Raw genomic sequence first — 20597 nt, 5'->3', positions numbered from 1 at the left:
AATGTCTGAACAGTACGACCGCCCCCCCATGGCAATTCTTAATACACAGACAACTGATTGACAGCAGCCGTAGGTATTGGGACCCGACAGCAGGAGAGCCGCCGACACACCCAGTGATTCACACTATTTTACATATAGGGATAGGACGCCACCTAGTTACATGGCTCTATAAAGTCATACGGACACTCATTCTCCCCTCACTGCAACCGCTACGTCAGAAGTGGGAAGCGGAAATAGGAAGGGTATTGAACGACAAAGAATGGGAAATGGCCCTGGAATATCCTAAAAAAGTATCCAGGAATGCACGCTTCCGCAATATACAATTCAACATTCTTCACAGGGCATACCTTACGCCCCACCGGCTCCACAGGTTCTATCCTGACACAAATTTTACCTGCCCCCGATGTCAAGTGCCAAACGCGAACTTTAAGCACATGTTCTGGGATTGCTCTACCCTTCATGAATATTGGGACCGGGCCACCAGACACTCGGAACAACAACCAACATCACAACCTTTTCCACCTGGGAGGCGTGCGCCCTTGGAGTATTCCGTAGACGGAAGACTCAAAAAACGCAATATCGCTTTATATCCCTCGCCATCCTCTTAGCGAAAAGGGGAATTGCCATGCACTGGCTAGCCCCGACAGGCCCCCCGGTAGCGGCCTGGATAGGAGCCTTAAAAAAATGGGGGAAGGCTGAGGAGGAGGTATTGCGGGATGAAGAGGTAAAGGGTACCCGCAAACATCCCATCTCTCTCGAGTGGGCACAACTACTACACAACTTTACGCACGAAACCACCCCTGAGAACGAACCAGCAAACTCCCAAGCCTCTCAAACACCCCCTATAAGACCCAACGTAGAAACTTCAGGGGCGCAGCAATGTACTTAGGCTCTCACCAACGCAGGAGACATGCCTGAACGTCCCTCTATCATTGTGAAAATACTCGACCAGAACTGCCTCATACCCTGACCCCCTCCCTGCATGACGGAACATATGTCACAGGATAATCACACTGCAAGGAGACCATACCACCACCCACACTGCAGATCATACCCAGCTGAAATTTGAAGACTCTCTGCCAACCCCATCCAATCCACACCCAAACAGTTACAGGTTCGAAGTTCTTCACCGGAGGTTATAGCTTCAGCGTTAATTTATTGGGAGCGTACTCACTCAAGAACGGACACATCACGCCCTGAATGAACAGACATACACAAGCAGTGAGGTAACACAGGTCCATCGACAGCAAACGTACCCGCAACCGATACTGTAATGGTCACGAATGCGTAACAGTGGGAGAGCTCACCCTCCGCACAACACTCCCCACTACTGGGCGATTGTAATAGATGAATGTTGATAGCACCAAGAATTGTTAACCTACGCCAGATCCAAGCCTTAATGCAATTGTAATAATGTGTATAACGAAAGTGCCAAGATGTATGAACTTGCTTATGAAAAACCTCAATAAACCAATTTAAACAAAAAAATGGTTCAATCCAGACCCCTATCCTTGAGTCAAGTTCTGTGAAAGTGGTTGGCAGTTTCAAATATAATTCTGATGGTCTAAAACCTGAAATGCTTCCTTCTTCCTTAAAGACTCTGCAGATGTATGGCTTGACCTTGAAGGGTTAGTAAAGAACAGCATCCCCCCCCCTATTTCAACAGCATACCAACACAAATCTGTTATGTGGTGCATAGAATTTTTGTGTGGCAATTCAGCCGTTAGTGGTAATAAACTGTAAACTTATAATGCCGGTTTGGTTCAGAATTGTCAAAGACAAAGAACCACATGTACTATGTTTTGTGAGTCTGTAATTATGATATATGTATAGTTTTGTGACTCAAAAGTAGAAACTCACAAAATGAAATGTACTAATGGGTCTCGCACATTAGCAATTCCCAATGAGGTCGCAATACACCTGCCTCATTGAAATTTATGAGGCAGATCGCAATTTGCAACCCATTGGGAATGGGCAGAAACACAGGGTTGGTGGCCTGCTGGGGGCAGCAGACCATGATGTCTGTGTTTGCTTTTAAATAAAGCAACTTTTTTTTTTAAATACAGCCCGTTTTCCTAAATGGAAAACAGGATGCGTTTCAAAAGCAAAAATGAAACATTACTGTTTAATTTTTTATGAGTAGGCTTTGAGACAAAGGCCTGCTCTTTAAAAATGTTTTTGCTGCCAGTCACAACTGTGACTGGCTTACCACCTTCTTCAAGTAGGTGGTAGACTGCAGTTGTTTTGCAACTCACTGTTAGAGAGGGGCGCCCTTGGCATGCCCCTTCCTAATAGCGACTTGCAAACCCTATTTTGCAAATTTGTAATAGGTTACCGAATTGCAAAATAGCGTTGGTACATTGCACATGCTGTTTTAGCAGTAGCAAACAGCCCAATTCTCCGTTTGTGATCCCCAAAATGTTACAAGCATGTTAAATATTCTTTTTTCTTTTGAACACATTGCTTGCACAGGATAAGAGCTGGTTAATAACACCTTTTTATGCATAACAAATTGCATGTGTATTTGTCTCTGATTTGGGGTGGTTAGGTTCTAACACTTTTTGTTTTTGTTTTTTCACAGTTGATACCAGTACTAAAGAAACAGCAGAAAATCTGGCCCGGTTTCTTGTTGAGATGGGGTCAGAACTGTCTGGGTTTAACATGGACATTCTTTCCAAAAACCCTGAATTTTGGTACGTAATGAAGGTGATCTGTTAGTTGCTTTAGGTATTACGAGACGTTAGAGATGTTTTCTGTTGCTCCGTTTTTGTTTTGCATCCACGTGATGCTTCATGTATGTGGTCACTTGCTTAATTTAAAAAATCATAGAAAATGAAATCCAGGGAGTTCTTTGGCAAACTTTCAGTTTGAAGGGTTTACTGCACCTCCGATGGAAACTCCTTCCAGTCCCATGTATGTGAGACTGACAATATTGAAAAGAGCGTTGTGGGGAGGGTGGTCTTGGAAGGAACGTTTTCTCGTTGGGCAGAGAGTTCTGGAAGCAACTCATACCTCTCATTTCAATTCCTTCTTCTCTCTCGCTTCAGAACATATGCTTTCTGTTTGCATCCGTTACATAAAGGGTATACCCAAAAGTACTGGGACCTGGCTATTCAATGTTGCAGGGAAAAGTGGTCCCAGAATACACTCCTAAAAGAACAAAAACAATTCTTTACACTAAACACAAATAAATTATACATTAGATTTATGAGATGTTGTTTATTCACATCCTCATTAGAGCACACATATGAAAAAGCTTTCCATTAAGCATGAACATTGTGCCCGGAAAAAGGGAGTAGTGGGGAAGGTAAGTGGTTTTGTGAGGATTAAAGTTGTGTAGACAGTTCAAAGGGTTCGGTGTAGTCACAAAATAAACAGTTGACATCCCCAAGGCATATCATTTAGCCACATAGAAACTTGAACAGTTGTTAACCATGCCCATACAGTGAAACACAGTAACAGTGATCTGTTGTTCTTAGGTTGGCAAAAATATAAAAGTCGACGTTTCAACCCCCGAACAGTGTAGGTTGATTTCCACCTTACTATGGGGTCTTCCTCAGGACTAGGACGTGTAGAGGGAGTTAAGTGGGGCACCTAGGGTAAATAAAAATAATATAAACTGACGAAATTCCACCTAGTTAGGCAAAAGCTATGGGCATGGAAGCTCCAAATAATTACCAGAAAGCAGCCCTACTTGCAGGGCTGAGATGAGAGGTGATGGGCACACCGGCTCCTAAACACAGAAAGCGCGCAAGTACCTGAAAAATAAGGTGTTGTGTAAGTGGCCAATATTAGAAAAATTGCCAAATGAAAACGGGCCTATACAGTTGCCAGCTTAAACGCACGGTTAAAACTCATGCCAAAACTCATGCCATTGACTGAACACATTACTTACAAAAGGAGGAACTGTGGGTTTCCTCCACAGATGCCGTTTTAATTTAAGAAACTGGTCATTGCATCAGAAATTCTAAAAAAAACGGAGAGGTGAGTATATTAATTTGTAGGTGAGTTAAACAACCAAAGCGCAGAGCGCTAAATAAAAGACATTGGATAAACAACTCTAACTCAATACCTGTTCAAAAGTATGCGCACTACTTTCCACATGAGGGCATATAGTCTAGAAGAGAAAACGGGAAAAGGAAGCATTAATCTTCCATCCCGAGACAAACCACAATGTACACACTTAGAAACACGAGGAAGAGTGAAGCCATAACTCACCGCTCCTCGGCGGTCCTGTATCTTGAAACTGACAGCCCCTTCCATGAATCCGTGAAGTATCGAGAACACAACGCATTAACTATTTCCCTTAAAACTGCTAAACTGCATTGTTACAAAGTACTGGAATGCAACCCCCCTGAACGTGTCGTATTTCCTTACCGCTGGAAAGAACTGTCAGCCCTCAGGATTGGATCTCGGCAAATGCTGTCGGGCTGAGGGTTCTGTTTAAATACGCGTGTACTTGCAGCCGCTAGATGCTGGCAAGACACTGCATCACTGCGTCCCGGTGTCGATAGAGACAATAGACTATGACCGTGGTCTAGGTAGTGAAGGACTAAAAGTGCCACGTTCATGCACAGGGGTTATGCTATGTAAGTACTTCAAAGAACCCTCCGTTGACCCCTGACCCTGCTTGCTGGCCAGGTCACCCCCCTGCTGCCCAACAGTTCCACCTGCTCTGCTACACGCTCGGAGGCGAACGCGAGTTCGCGCCAGCTGTGTTTGCCGTCTGATTGCCATCTGTTTGTGGTTTGTTACATATTGTACTGTTTCTTGATTTCCATCCTCTGCTTTTTCTTGATTTCCATCCTCTGCATTATTTGTACAGTGTGTCCTGTTTATTGTGATTCTCCCGCCCAGCGCCCCCCCCCACACCTCCTTATTGCTTCTGTAACCCTCTTTTGCACGCCGCTGCCCCCTGCGGCCACGCCCCCTCGCTACCTCCTCCCAGCTGCTCCTCCCTCCCCGCCTTAAATGGCGGCCGCTGCTCGGCGCGCCAAAGGCAAGCCCGTCTGCGCCCGTCCGCGCCTGGACCACGCCCAGCGCCAGAACCACTGGACCCCGCACACGCCACAACGCCAGGCTCCGATACGACACCAACACCCTCCACGCTCTCAACACCGGCCGAGACCACCGCAGCTTCCAGGCCGCCCTGAAACGCACCCACAGACCCTTCTCCTGCCACAGCTGCAACTTCACATGCGACAGAACCACCAAACCACTACGGACCGGAACCAACCACCTCTGCTGCATACTCCTCAACACCCACTCCGCCCGCAAACACGCAGTCGAGCTCTTGGACCTGCTCGACACCGCCGCCCCAGACGTGGCCTTCCTGACCGCGACCTGGTGGAACGACTCCTCGGCACCTGACATCGCAATAGCCATCCCGGACGGCTACAAGATATCCCGCAGAGACCGCACCAACGGAATGGGAGGAGGAATAGCCATAGTCCACATGTCCAAACTCCAAGTCCACACCCTGGCAGACGACTCCCTCTACTCCGCCGAACACCTCCACCTCCACTTCTGCATCCACACCGACCCCAACACCACCCTCAGAGGAACACTCCTCTCCAGACCTCCTGGACCCTGGGCCCTCTTCAGCGACTCCATCGCCGACCTCACCAGCACCCACGCACTCGCCTCCACGGACTTCATCCTCTTTCACCTCGAGAACAACCACGACGCCTACTCCGCCACCCTGATCGCCAACATCGCCAACCTCTGCCTCCGACAACTCGTCACCGAACCCAACCACGCCACCGGCCACACGCACGACCCCATCTTCTCCACAAGCACCCACGTCGCCTTCAACCACACCACCGAACTCCACTGGACTGACCACCGATGCATCCACTTCACCTTCAAGAAACCAACCACGCACCAACGCACCCAACAGCTGCCTCGCCGCTGTTGGAGTAAAGTCACCGAAGACCAGCTGACCTCGACTGACACAGACACTGCCGCCCGAAATTTCAGACAGTGGATCGACGACTGCACCAGCACCCTCGCCCTGATCAAGAGATCCTCCATCAACCACCCCAGCAAGAAAGCCGCCTGGTTCACCGAAGAACTCCAGACCTCCAAACATACTTGCCGGAAGCTGGAGAAGAAATGGCTCCACGACCGCACACCAGACAGCCACGCAGCCCACAAGGACGCCATCCGCCGACATCACCACCTCATCAGAACAGCCAAGAGATCGTCCTTCAAAGCCCGACTGGACAACAACGCACACGACAGCAAAAAACTTTTCAACATAGTAAAGGAACTCTCCAACCCCAGCGCCAACACCAACGACATCCCGCCCTCGCAAGATCTGTGCGACTCACTGGCCACCTTCTTCCATCGCAAGATCGCCGGCATCCACGACAGCTTCAACTCCTCATCCGCCGCGACCGCAACAGACCCCACCCCGAACGCCACCTGCACCAACCAGCTGACCTCCTGGTCCCACGTCAACGACGAAGAGACACGCAAAGTCATGAACTCCATCCACTCAGGATCACTGTCAGACCCCTGCCCACACCACGTTTTCAACAAAGTTGACGCAACCATCGCACCCCAACCACGGAAGGTCATCAACATCTCCTTCGACACAGAGACATTCCCGGAGAGCTGGAAGCACGCGGAAATCACCGCCCTCCTCAAGAAGCCCAAGGCGGACCCCAAGGACCTCAAGAACTTCCGGCCCATCTCCCTGCTCCCCTTCCCGGCGAAGGTCATCGATAAAATTGCCAACATACTGCTGACCCACCACTTCGAAGACAACAACATCCTAGACCCTTCCCAGTCCGGATTCAGACGAAAGCACAGCACCGAGACTGCCCTCATCGCCGCAACAGACATCAGGCGCCAGCTAGACAACGGCGAAACTTCAGCCCTCATCCTCCTTGACCTATCAGCCGCTTTCGACACGGTCTGCCACCGCACACTAGGAACACGCCTCCAAGAAGCCGGAATCCAGAAGAAGGCCCTGGACTGGACCACGTCCTTCCTCTCAGGCAGAACCCAGAGAGTTCGCCTCCCGCCCTTCCGATCCGAAGCCACCGACATCATCTGCGGCGTACCCCAAGGCTCATCCCTGAGCCCGACCCTGTTCAACGTCTACATGGCCCCCCTTGCACAAGTGGCCCGCCAGCACGACCCAAACATCATCTCCTACACCGACGACACCCAGCTCATCTTCTCCCTCACCAAGGACCCGCACACCGCCAAAACCAACCTCGACGAGGGAATGAAGGCCGTCGCCGAGTGGATGAGGAGCAGCCGTCTGAAACTGAACTCTGACAAGACGGAGGTCCTCATCCTAGGCTCACCCCCTCTGCGTGGGACGACTCCTGGTGGCCGACCACCCTGGGAACAGCTCCAACACCCACGGACCACGCACGCAACCTCGGATTTATCCTCGACTCCTCCCTCTCCATGTCAAAGCAGGTCATCGCCATCTCCTCCTCCTGCTACAACACCCTCCGCCTGCTTCGCAGGATCTACAAGTGGATCCCGACCGAAACCAGAACAGCGACCCAAGCCCTCGTCAGCAGCAGGCTAGACTATGGCAACGCACTCTACGCAGGGATCCCGGCCAAACACCTACGACGACTACAACGCATCCAAAACGCCTCAGCCCGACTGATCCTCAACGTCCCCCTGCCGCAGCCACATCACCTCCCACCTTCGAGACCTGCACTGGCTCCCTGTCAACAAGAGGATCACCTTCAAGCTCCTCACCCACGCACACAAAGCACTCCACAACACTGGACCAGCCTACCTGAACAACAGACTAAGCTTTTACGCCCTTGCCCGCCAGCTCCGCTCCACCAGTCTCGCCCTTGCCGCCGTCCCGCGCATCCAACGAACAACATCTGGTGGCAGATCTTTCTCCTTCCTCGCCGCCAAGACCTGGAACACCCTCCCTACCCATCTGCGGCAGACTCAAGACCTGCTCACCTTCAGAAGGCTCCTCAAGACCTGGCTCTTCGAGCAGTAGCAGCACCCCCCCCCCCTCCCTTTCAGCGCCTTGAGACCCTCACGGGTAAGTAGCGTGCTTTAGAAGTTCATTGATTGATTGATGGATTGTGATAGAGAGAAACAGAGCCCAGATGTGCTTGGGCCCCTTACTAAAATGCATAGAATGGAATTTATACAGCGCTAAAAGGGGGCAAGTGTGAGTCTTATCTAGTGGTTGGCAGAGGAGCACATAAGTAACGGTTTAAAACATGTTGGGCACTGTCGTAAACATATGATCATTAGAAAGACACCCATAGATTCTACAAAGTCGTCAGTGGGCCCAAAGAGGCCTCAAAAATGATTGGGGAGCGGGCTGGTATTACCAAACTGGAATGATTAAACTATCCTGTACATTCATCAGCACTCAAAAGGGGCAAGTTGGAATCATATCTTGCGATTAAAAGGTGAGCGCACTGTTAACATCATATTAAGCATTGTTGTGAACATACAATCATGACCCTGTCAGCAGATGTGAAGCACCTTGTTCTGGCCCGCTGGAAACCTATTACGTGGCTAACCATGAAACGCCAAATCCTCCATTCGGACAACTTCTGTTTGCATGGCACACACAGGTTCCACACACACACATGATTTTTTGTTTTTTTACCATTTTGAGGTTCGCTTGCTTGGCTAGCACAAACTCTGCACTTCAGTTAAGAGCCTGAACAACACTTCTATTCTTGCTACTTCTGGACGGAAAGTCCAACACTGTATGGACATAGAAATTCCAGAACAGGATTAAACATACTTGACAATGCACATCATTCCTTGTGCCACTATGGAGTAACTTAAACTGAAAATGTAGGCAATATGTTGAATGAATTTAATGAGCACAGCCCTTGAAAGATATTTTCCTTCAACAACTGCCCACCACTGTGGCCAAAAGCAGACTCCTGAGCGATAGGCGGGCTGCTCTGCTATGGGCTAATTCTGCATCTTAGCACAGAAATAGACCATACCGTAATTGTTTACAGCAGGCTAGAGATGATGCTCTCCATACTGGGCCCCACCGAACAAGACATTGGAAAGAAGCAGGAGTTGTTTTAAAATAGCAGAATCTGTAACCTCATAGTTTCTGCTTTTCTTCTGTAACCTAAAGACCCGTGGTGTACTTCCTGTCCCCAGAATAATCTAAAGTAGGCTCTGCCCATTCAGTGGACAGAACAACCCAGCAGCATCCTGCTGCCGACACCATGCACATTTGGGGATAGTTGTCAAGTGCGCCGTTATGTTAATTTATTAAGACTGGCTTATTCCAACGGCCATCGTGGCACTAAGACAGCCAAGAACTAAAAAAGAAAAGAAGGAAATTACCAAATAAGTCATGATTGCTTACCTGGGGCATGTTATTCCAAAGACAATGAACCAGAACACTTAAGGATCTTCCATTAAAACATTCTTGACAGCATTTTCGGAATGTGAAATGCTAACAGACAACCAGGTCTCAGAGATCTGGCCACAATGTAGTATCACACAGCAATAAGTCTGCTTAGAGCCAGTGTTCTAAAGGGCCTGATGTATCAGGCATAACACTTGAAATTGAATGATTTCTCTTATTTTGAGTCAGGGGAGGGAACGCAGAGGGTTGGAAAACTAGTCAAATATACGTAATCAGGTGCCAGTTTGACTGCCATGTTTTGAATAAACTACATTATCTCAGTAAAACTTTCATTATTTTGGTGTCAAATAACAGATTTTGATTAAGCCAAAAACATTGGTTTTTAACAGATCTAGAAGGTGCTGGGGTGTTACTTAAGGAGAAAGGCCAACCCAAGTCCATCATCTATGTAACAGACTTGTCACCATAGAGATCAAAATCTCTGTCTTGTCTTGTTAAGTTTCTGGACTGTCCTCAGTCAGTTCTTAAGGTCCATAAGCATGATCCTGCTTAAGAAACATCTAGGTGTCATATGAATAGTACAGATCCTGGAAGCCAAAGCTGAAATTCATGTCTTCTAGAGGATGGATGTAAATAGGAGAGAGGGCTCTGGTGACCCGTGAGGGACTGCAGACTTAATCTTTTGAGTTGTATAGCAAAGGGGAAACGGATTGGTGGCTCTCCGAGAGGAATGTAGTGAACCACTTGGGTGCTGATTCCTTAACAGAAATTCATTTTAGGCAAGAGATCAGGATAGTGTGATCAACAATGCAAAGGCCGCAAACAGGTCCAGTAATAATCTTAGTTATAACAACGCATCAAGGTGTTGTGAGCCGCGCGCCCAGAGATGAAGTAGTCGCCTAATCTCTTATTTGAGCTGTACCCTTATTAGTTGTCTTTTTTTATGGTCGGTTCTACTATTTGTACTTTATAATTCATGTAATGCCTCTGCTTATGAATATTTAGAGAATTCTTTCTGTATAGTGAGTCATGTGAATAACAGCAAGTCTGGAGGTGATTTGTGGATCCATTGCCACACATCTGTCTTGGTCTGATCTTAGTCCATCTGAAAGTTCCACCACTTGCACTGCAAGGATGGGGGCTTCTGTTGGGAAATTATTCAGGCAGCAGTATAAAGAGTGCGATTATTGTGAGAGGTTCGAGGAGATTGCTCCCTTTTTTAATATATCAACCATAAAAGTTAGACTGTATCCAGGAAGTCCGTCCTTTATCAGTGATCACTGACAACGTCTAGGAGTTTTTAGGTCTCGCCTGTCAATGCGCTTGCGCGAATATAGGGCCTTAACGAGAGCTTAACCATCGGCGGCGATTTGATGCTGTGCCCGTGAAAAGCAAGCTCAATGCGCAAGCGCATTGACCTAAAAAGCGCAAAGCGTGTGCACATCAAAGCCATCTGCCTCCCTCCCACAGGCATCCCCCAGCGTGCGCTCTGCCTCGGGCATTTCTCCTCCCCTAATTATTCACTGCCGCCGGCCGACCGGCCGTACTTTCACTTTAGCCGTGTCTCGTTTTAACTTGTTTATTTAACTTTTCATCGTGCACTCTTAGAAGAGTGAATGCCTCGGCAGTCCCTCTCCTTCAACCCCGCATTACCATACCAATTTAAAATAAAACTTGTTAAGCTTTCCAAGCATTCCCGCTTACACACTCTGAGATTCACCACCCCCTTTGTTGTTTTGAACAACCCCCTCCCTTTTAATCCACTATGTCCTCCTCCCTGCTCACCCAACCTCCCTCGTGACACCCACCCTCCCCCCTTATGACCTTCCAAACACTTTGATTTTTATTACATTTTTTTGCCACTTTTTTGGAGCACAACTTCTTATTTTCTCACAGTTTGTTGCTGCAATTATGTAGCGCAAACTCGATTCCGATGGTATTGGAGTGCTTTACATAAGCACCACTCTCATTGCACAGGAACACTTTCATTATGAATATTGTAAATAAGGTAGCTAGGAGCGCTGTTGGTTACAGTGTGGGCAACAGACAGCACAGCGGATTTGCTTTCACTGCGCTTGTTTTCTTTTTGTAGTACATGTGTTTGTTTAGCATATACTCGACCGAAGGTAAACAAACTTGACTGAAGGTAACGAAGCGCTTTACTCAACTTTACCAGTTGTATTTCAGATGGACAGGGACTAAAACTGTGCTCTACGCATCGACATTCTCTATATTAATCATACACGCACCCCATCCTCCCGCTATTTAGACTTCTCCCAGGGGACTAATTATTGTTGTGGATTGTCACAGGGTGAATGTCGAGTGGCCCTGGAGTTATGTAATATTTGAAATCCCCTTGTCACCGGCTCTCTAGCGATGGCATTGCCCGGCACTGTTTCAATTTCAATTTCAATAAACTTTATTCGGTTAAAAAACAATTAACCATAAAAGTAACAAACATAAAACAAAATACAATAATTACAATAAATTCTTCTCATGATTGATAATACAGTGAGGTAGATCAATAAGGAATCTATGATATTTCAATTTGAATTTGTTTTCTAAATTTAAAAACACTTTTTAAATAATTTAAAATCACAGTAACAGTTAAAATCGTGTCCATTTTCTGTACTTCTAAAAAAGCTGGGCGACATCTGGTTAAATTCATATTTTTTAAAAAAGGGACAATAATTTTCCTACGTATAGCAGTATAAAATTTGCAGAAAAAAAAGGATATGAATATCAGATTGTTGTGATGTACCATCACACAAGCAAGTGGGCAAAATATGAGTCCATGAGTTCATGCATGGAAAAGACACTAATCTAAAAAATATACAAAATCTAAAACGAGTTAAAAGAAAGCGATCATAGTTAGTCATGGGCAGGGATAAATATGGCTGTACAGTATTAGTCTCACAGAGGGTAGGAAGATGAGAGTGTACTGTAGATTTCAAAATTTCCACTCTCTTCCTCTTACTCATCAGGTGGTCCAGGCAGATAGTTTTTAATAACTTCCTAGGAATAGTGTCCATTGAGATTGGATCCAAGAAATATGAGTGTAGTCCAATCTCGGTCAAGAAATGATTTACGTAACTCAACCATTCCATTCTGTCCGCATGGTCCAAACTGAGGGTGTCACGTAGCAGAGCCCGATTCATAACGCATTCGTTAGTAGTCCATACCCTATGCCACAATAGGATAGGTTGAATTCTGATAATGTCCGTTATGTAGGGTTGGCCAAGTTCAGCGTGACAATTAAATGTTGCTGCACTCTGTGGGACTGCTAGAACTCCCCTCAGAAATTTGTTCTCTACCAGCTGGATTTGATCAACATTTGCATATCCCCACAGACCAGAGCCATACATAGCCACAGACAAGCATGTTGCTTTATAGATGGTTAACATTTCTTTTATCGGCTTCCTGCCCAGTTTCCTAACAAAATTCTGTAAAGCCATGATCGTTTTCATAAATAAAAGAGTTCTAGCCTTAATAGCGCTTGTCCAGGAGCCTGACTCATGGAATAAAATGCCCAAATAAGAAAAGGTTGGGGTGTTATCCAGCGGGACATTATTTAAAACAATACGCTTCATTGATTTACCTGGTTTTAGGCCGCAATTCATTGAGAAAGTCTTACTACAGTTAACTAGTAGATCCAGGTTCAACATAAATTTCTCAAAGCTAACTACTAGTTTTTGTAGAGCACGAGGAGTGCGTGCCATGAGTACTGCGTCATCCGCATACATGAGCGCAGGGATTTCCCTCCTCCCCACCCTGGGCATATCCCTACACTCCTGCAGCAGGTGACGCTCGAGCCCATTGATATAGAGAAGAAATAAAAAAGGTGCCAATACGCAACCTTGCCGCACTCCGCGACCTATGCTAAATTGTCTGGAGCATTCTCCCCCCCTGCCGTAACGAACAGAGGCTGTAGCTCCACTGTAGAGTTCCCTCAAAAAACAGATAATGTTATTATCCACTCCCAAACCTTTCATTATATTCCACAATTTAGAGTGTGATACACAATCGAACGCTGAAGAGAGATCGACAAAAGTAAAATACAAGCGCTCGGATTTTATCCTTATATATTTATGCTGCAAGAGCATTAGGTTTAACCCTTGCTCAATTGTACCAATCCCTTTTTGGAAACCAAATTGCAAATCACTAATAATATCATTTTCCTCTGCCCAGCTTTGGAGTCTTCCCAACACAACACGTCCTAAAATTTTTACTGAGGAATCAAGAAGGGAGATTGGTCTGTAACAGGCACAGCTGTTCCTATCCCCCTTCTTGTAGATCGGGACAATGACTGAGGTGAACCAGGATTCTTTCAGGCCCGATGAGAGAGCTGCATTAAAAAGTTGTACTAACATTGGCCCCCAAATTTCAATATTAGCTTTAAATAGATCTGCCGGAATCCCATCAGGTCCGGCAGCCTTACCGCATTTAGTTGATCCCAGGGCTAAGAGCACTTCATCAATTGTCGTAACCAGGTTGTAACTCTGTTGTACATCCAGGCTAGAGTTAATACCCCCAACATGGATGTCTTCCTGTGCCTTATAAAGATTTGAAAAATGGTCTACCCATTTATCCTCATCTATTGCAATCTCGATTCGCGCCGTGTGGGTTTCATAGGGGAAAGGAGTATTAACTGCTTTCCAAAATGCAGCGGAATCTTTGGATTGCGAGGCCTCACAAAGGGAATCTAATGCCTCCTTATTTAATGCGGTTTTCCTAGCTTTCAGGGCCTGAGTATATGTATTCCTACACTCTCTTATTTCATTTTTATCCTTAGGGCGTCTGTGTACTGCCTGTTTTAAATTTTTCATAGCCCTTGTACATACAGTATTAAACCAGCTCTTAGGCCCCTTGCCTCTGCGTTTTTCCTCCACCCTTAGGCTACTTTTTATATTTGCAGCTATTGTTCCAAAGTGCTCAATAATTTGATCTTTAGTGGAGTTATCACTTAGGCAAATCCTAAAACTATTTGAGCACACCTCCCAGAGTTTCTCAAAAAAGGTTGTGGGGATTACTTTACTCCATTTAAGTGTTTACCCATTTTGTCTCCCAAGGACAACATCAACCGCTGTCTCTACTAGAGGCGCGGCCGTCGATGGGTCTGGGAACAAATCTACTACCTTAAGAGATTGTGGAAGGTGGTCACTTATGGGTAATTGGATATTCGTAACCCCCAGGAGTCTATGATTGAGATTACTGGAAGTGATAATAAAATCAATAGTTGTCGATGAGCCTCTACCAACAAAAGTCGGAACAAAGGGTGTAGGTTCTGGGGCAGATTCATTGGCAAACCCCAAGTCAAACATAAATAATAATTCATTTAGTAAGTCCCCCATCAGGGTATGATCAAAGTGTGTCAAGTACATATCTCTCTCAGTCATTAGGCCACATAGGCCCTGATTCCTTTTAGTACATAATGAACAATTAAAATCCCCCCCCCATATGATTATCAGGTCCCTTTCATTTCTGTCTACCTCTAACTGAATTTCATCTTTAAGCTGCTTCATTACAACCAGAATATCATCTCTCGGGACATTGTTATAAAAATTAATAATTAGCACCACAGCTCCTTTATAATTCCGTAAGGTTATAATTTGGAAATAACAAGAACTTACATGGCAGTGAGCTTGTTTAATTTTAAGTTGATTTGAAACAAGCGTTGTCAACCCACCCTTAGCTCTTCCAAAATGACCTCCAACAGCTGGTGTAAAGAAGGTTCTATAGCCACTTACATGGATTGATTCCTGTATCCAGGTTTCTTGCAAAGCCACTATATCTTGACCATTTATTACTGACTCCCATGCCGGATTTGTGATTTTTTGCCTAAACCCTGCTATATTCCAAAACAACAGTGCGCATGAATCATTCTCTTTCTGGGTCAGGCCTTCACCTGCCTGTTCCTCACCCCTAATAATGATATCAGCTGTGGGGGATTGCATCTGTTCCTGGATGTTACTGTTACATAGTAATAAGCTGTTAGTATTAGGGGTCTTTTGTAAAGTTGGCAAATCTTGAGGAATCCCGCTCAAAGTCTCAGTGCTTTTAAGGGGAACTATATCCTTAATAAAGGGGTAAGAGACTAAAGGATAAAACTTATTCCCAGCCAAATTTTTTTTGTGATATCTGAGCTTGTTGTCAATCCACCCCGTCCAGCCCATTAAAAATCTGGAAGCGATTTTGGATAGGTAAATTGTACATGGACGGGTGGAACTCTTTATTATACCCTGGCCTCCCCTGCAAGAGGTTGGGCTCAGGATGTAATGGATATCGGCTATTTATAGGGGGGTATTGATAGTCTAATACCTGGTATCTGGGATAAAACTCCTCCGAGCTTTGCATATGAATATGGGGGTCCTGAGCATTTACGTAAAGAGGATAACCCCTCAACGGTGGTGGCCCCATTAAACCGGGCATATCCCATGGACCCACTTTTCTAAAACCCCGCTGTCGGTATGATGTGTGCTTAAATAGCTGCCTATTCCAACCCTGTTTATTATTGTCTTTTGATGGTGCGTAGGGATAGAAATAGGATAAAAGATGTGTGGAGATGGCATCGCTGCTACTGGCATCGAACCAATCTCCAATGTGCCTCACGGCCATATAATACTTGAAATTGATGACTATTACATCACCCATTCTGTCCTTAGGTCTGACTCCCACCCAATGGGCACGCCTTACACTTACGATTTCTCCATTGATGGATGCAGGCAACGGTCTGTTGTCTCGGAGCCAGAATGTAACCTTGTTCCGTAAGGCAACGTGATCTTCCCATTTACCTGTAGGTAGCTCTGGAACCCCTGCCATTACAATGACAAAAGGGGCACAATCTGGGGGTAAGTCTATAGTATGGCTCGGTTTTTCTAAGGCAATAGTTGGGGGATTCTTATTTCTCGGGTTAGTTGTTAAAGGGTCTTTTCTCCCACCCTGATTTTGGGATCCCCCAGGTTTTTGAGTTTGTTCTTTAGTTAGTGGGGCCGCCAGCTGAATAGCAGGCGGTTGCAATGTGGGAGTTGATGGCACAGTCGTTGGGCTACCCACTCTACCCTTTTCTTGGACTAATTTCCTTCTTTTAAACACGGGTGCTGATATCTTAATTACTGGAGTAATAGGAGCAGATGTTATAGGGGGCATTACAGCATTAGATTTTGCAGGAGGGTTAGTCTTAACTGTGGGATTCGTCCTAGCTTTTTCCGGGCCTTTTATTAGTTCATGTAAAAGGAGGGAATTCTGTTCAACCTTTTTCTCTATGATGTCCAAATGTGTGGACATCAAGTCGGTCTTATCCAAAATCGGTTGGAACACACCCCTAATTAATTCTAAGATTTTGGCCAACATGGCCTCTTCACCTAATGGGATTTGACCAGTATGTGACTGTGGGGACTGAACTACCCCTTTCCTTATCTTCTGAGATCGGTTACACAGTGGTTCACCCCCCCTTTTTTTACTTGTTCTTATAGTGGGCGGTGAAATGGAGGACCTAAAAGATGCCTCAATGGGCATTTTTGGAGATCCTGATAGCCTTCCATTATCATTCCCTGTATATGAATCTGGTAGAGATAAGCTAGTTGGCGTGCTGGACAAAAGAAGCTTACTCATTGTAGTGGGATCAAGGGGAAAATTATCAGTATTGTCTATAATCCCTGATTGTAAACAGTCAATAAGCATCACAGAATCTGTGGGTCGACTCTGTGAGATAGCATCCCCCACTCCTCCCAGGTTTGAGGATCTCAACTCAAGAAGTAGAGGTGCAGTTTCAGGCACACTCCCCCCTCCTTGTGTAATTTTATAACTTGCCTTACTTTGCTTCCCCCTCCGTCTCACTCGGGCTTTCTTAAATTTTCTAGGGGATTTTTTAGTTGCACGATCATGTATACCTGTGGCTGATGATATAGCCAATACTGTGGGAACTGGAGCACAAAAGTTTTCATCTGACTGGCCTGCATGGACCATAGCTGTTACAATGGTTACTTTGCCTGCAGGGACTGAGTGTTCCATAGCCACAGGGTTATCAGGATCAGTTACTAGGAGTTCTGGTACAGTAGTAATAGTAGGTGAGTGTTCCAAACCCAGTGAAGCCCTCCTGTTACTGTTAATTTGCGCTACCTTCTTTATAAGGAAATTGTCCATAGTAACCACTTTAGTAGTCATAGTGGCTAATGGTTGAATGCTGGCTTAATACGAGAAGAATAAAAAACAAATAACAAGTTCTGACTCACATATTAAGAAACTGCTCGAAAGGTGGATAGAGGGACGTAAAAGGTATGGCCCCGGCCCGGCTTCTCGGTCCACGGAGGGCCACAGAGGGCCCGCCCTTTGCCCGGGCTTAGCCCCGGGCGTCCCGCGAGGCGGGGGTGCAGCCGGCTTTATCCTGTCCTTTTGTGCTCACTGGCGCCTTCCGCGTCGCTCAGAACGCGCCGCCGCGAGGCCTGCCGGGAGTTGTGGTCCCCCGGAACAGCGGCGCGGAGTCAGGTGTTCCGGTGACTCTTGGCGGTGTCGGCGTTGTCCACAAGGATTTCTCTGCCCCCTGAAAGACTCTCGACAGTGGCGGCGTTTGCGGGTAAGTGGTTCTCTCTCCCCCGCTCTGCCGGGGTGCAGCCGGCTTTATCCTGTCCTTTTGCGCTCACTGGCGCCTTCCGCGTCGCTCAGAACGCGCCGCCGCGAGGCCTGCCGGGAGTTGTGGTCCCCCGGAGCGGCGGCGCGGAGTCAGGTGTTCCGGTGACTCTTGGCGGTGTCGGCGTTGTCCACAAGGATTTCTCTGCCCCCTGAAAGACTCTCGACAGTGGCGGCGTTTGCGGGTAAGTGGTTCTCTCTCCCCCGCTCTGCCGGGGTGCAGCCGGCTTTATCCTGTCCTTTTGCGCTCACTGGCGCCTTCCGCGTCGCTCAGAACGCGCCGCCGCGAGGCCTGCCGGGAGTTGTGGTCCCCCGGAGCGGCGGCGCGGAGTCAGGTGTTCCGGTGACTCTTGGCGGTGTCGGCGTTGTCCACAAGGATTTCTCTGCCCCCTGAAAGACTCTCGACAGTGGCGGCGTTTGCGGGTAAGTGGTTCTCTCTCCCCCGCTCTGCCGGGGTGCAGCCGGCTTTATCCTGTCCTTTTGCGCTCACTGGCGCCTTCCGCGTCGCTCAGAACGCGCCGCCGCGAGGCCTGCCGGGAGTTGTGGTCCCCCGGAGCGGCGGCGCGGAGTCAGGTGTTCCGGTGACTCTTGGCGGTGTCGGCGTTGTCCACAAGGATTTCTCTGCCCCCTGAAAGACTCTCGACAGTGGCGGCGTTTGCGGGTAAGTGGTTCTCTCTCCCCCGCTCTGCCGGGGTGCAGCCGGCTTTATCCTGTCCTTTTGCGCTCACTGGCGCCTTCCGCGTCGCTCAGAACGTGCCGCCGCGAGGCCTGCCGGGAGTTGTGGTCCCCCGGAGCGGCGGCGCGGAGTCAGGTGTTCCGGTGACTCTTGGCGGTGTCGGCGTTGTCCACAAGGATTTCTCTGCCCCCTGAAAGACTCTCGACAGTGGCGGCGTTTGCGGGTAAGTGGTTCTCTCTCCCCCGCTCTGCCGGGGTGCAGCCGGCTTTATCCTGTCCTTTTGCGCTCACTGGCGCCTTCCGCGTCGCTCAGAACGCGCCGCCGCGAGGCCTGCCGGGAGTTGTGGTCCCCCGGAGCGGCGGCGCGGAGTCAGGTGTTCCGGTGACTCTTGGCGGTGTCGGCGTTGTCCACAAGGATTTCTCTGCCCCCTGAAAGACTCTCGACAGTGGCGGCGTTTGCGGGTAAGTGGTTCTCTCTCCCCCGCTCTGCCGGGGTGCAGCCGGCTTTATCCTGTCCTTTTGCGCTCACTGGCGCCTTCCGCGTCGCTCAGAACGCGCCGCCGCGAGGCCTGCCGGGAGTTGTGGTCCCCCGGAGCGGCGGCGCGGAGTCAGGTGTTCCGGTGACTCTTGGCGGTGTCGCCGTTGTCCACAAGGATTTCTCTGCCCCCTGAAAGACTCTCGACAGTGGCGGCGTTTGCGGGTAAGTGGTTCTCTCTCCCCCGCTCTGCCGGGGTGCAGCCGGCTTTATCCTGTCCTTTTGCGCTCACTGGCGCCTTCCGCGTCGCTCAGAACGCGCCGCCGCGAGGCCTGCCGGGAGTTGTGGTCCCCCGGAGCGGCGGCACGGAGTCAGGTGTTGCGGTGACTCTTGGCGGTGTCGGCGTTGTCCACAAGGATTTCTCTGCCCCCTGAAAGACTCTCGACAGTGGCGGCGTTTGCGGGTAAGTGGTTCTCTCTCCCCCGCTCTGCCGGGGTGCAGCCGGCTTTATCCTGTCCTTTTGCGCTCACTGGCGCCTTCCGCGTCGCTCAGAACGCGCCGCCGCGAGGCCTGCCGGGAGTTGTGGTCCCCCGGAGCGGCGGCGCGGAGTCAGGTGTTCCGGTGACTCTTGGCGGTGTCGGCGTTGTCCACAAGGATTTCTCTGCCCCCTGAAAGACTCTCGACAGTGGCGGCGTTTGCGGGTAAGTGGTTCTCTCTCCCCGGCACTGACTTAAAACATAGCAGGCTTTCTTTAACCGAGTGAACTGCGGCACAGAGTTACCATGTGGCTGGGAGATCTGTCTATAATGATGCGGGACACAAATAGTGCAGTGGAAGCTGATGCTATGTTATTTTAATCAGGTGGCATAGCCACGGGCAAAAAAATAAGGTAACTAGTAGCTCTTTTGGTTAAAGTGCGGGCCACAGACAGCACAGCGGGTCCTGCCGCTGCGTCATATGTGCATATAGTGTTCGGATGCCTTCCAATATCGTATATCTGAAACTATCTTCACATATTTAGACATACTTCATCCTAACCACCTCGTCATGGAATGTGCAGTTTACAATTTCTCTCGGTGAATTGGGAACATATGCAGGGCTTTAAGTGGGATGAAAAAACGGAGGTGGTCTCTCCAAGGGGCTTGTCCGATGTAATTAGGAGCGTGGTTTATAACACGTAAGCTATCAATCTATGCTTAGCATAGAGGGCTGCCCAACTAGTATTGTGCTTCTTCTGTCATTGCATCCATATATATGATACATGTAACATTACACAAACAGGCCAGTACTATTGGCTTTGTCGGTGGTTGTTACTTGCATAAGATAAAAATGTGGCATATATATAATATGGAAAAGGCTTCAGGTCTGAAATGTTGAGATTATGAAACGCCTACAACCAATCTCTTCGAAATTACACCACAGACAAACTTGACAAACAAATCTTTTTTTTAGTAAAAGAGCTTGCGGCGCTTT

General features: G+C 47.9%; 1 protein-coding gene across 2 annotated transcripts in view; it reads left to right on the top strand.

Annotated features, from left to right (window-relative positions):
- The window catches only part of LOC144797830 (uncharacterized), a 127302-nt gene that overhangs the window by 49030 nt on the left and 57675 nt on the right, over positions 1–20597 (top strand). For both annotated transcript variants that reach the window (XM_078668638.1, XM_078668637.1), the window contains exon 6: positions 2582–2693. In XM_078668638.1, the coding sequence (XP_078524764.1) occupies positions 2582–2693 (112 nt within the window). The remainder of the gene's footprint in view (positions 1–2581; positions 2694–20597) is intronic.

The sequence above is a fragment of the Lissotriton helveticus genome, chromosome 12, assembly GCF_964261635.1.
Source record: "Lissotriton helveticus chromosome 12, aLisHel1.1, whole genome shotgun sequence".
Lineage (NCBI taxonomy): Eukaryota > Metazoa > Chordata > Amphibia > Caudata > Salamandridae > Lissotriton > Lissotriton helveticus.
Note: the sequence above shows the minus strand (reverse complement) of the source record. Positions and strands in the feature narration are given on the sequence as shown.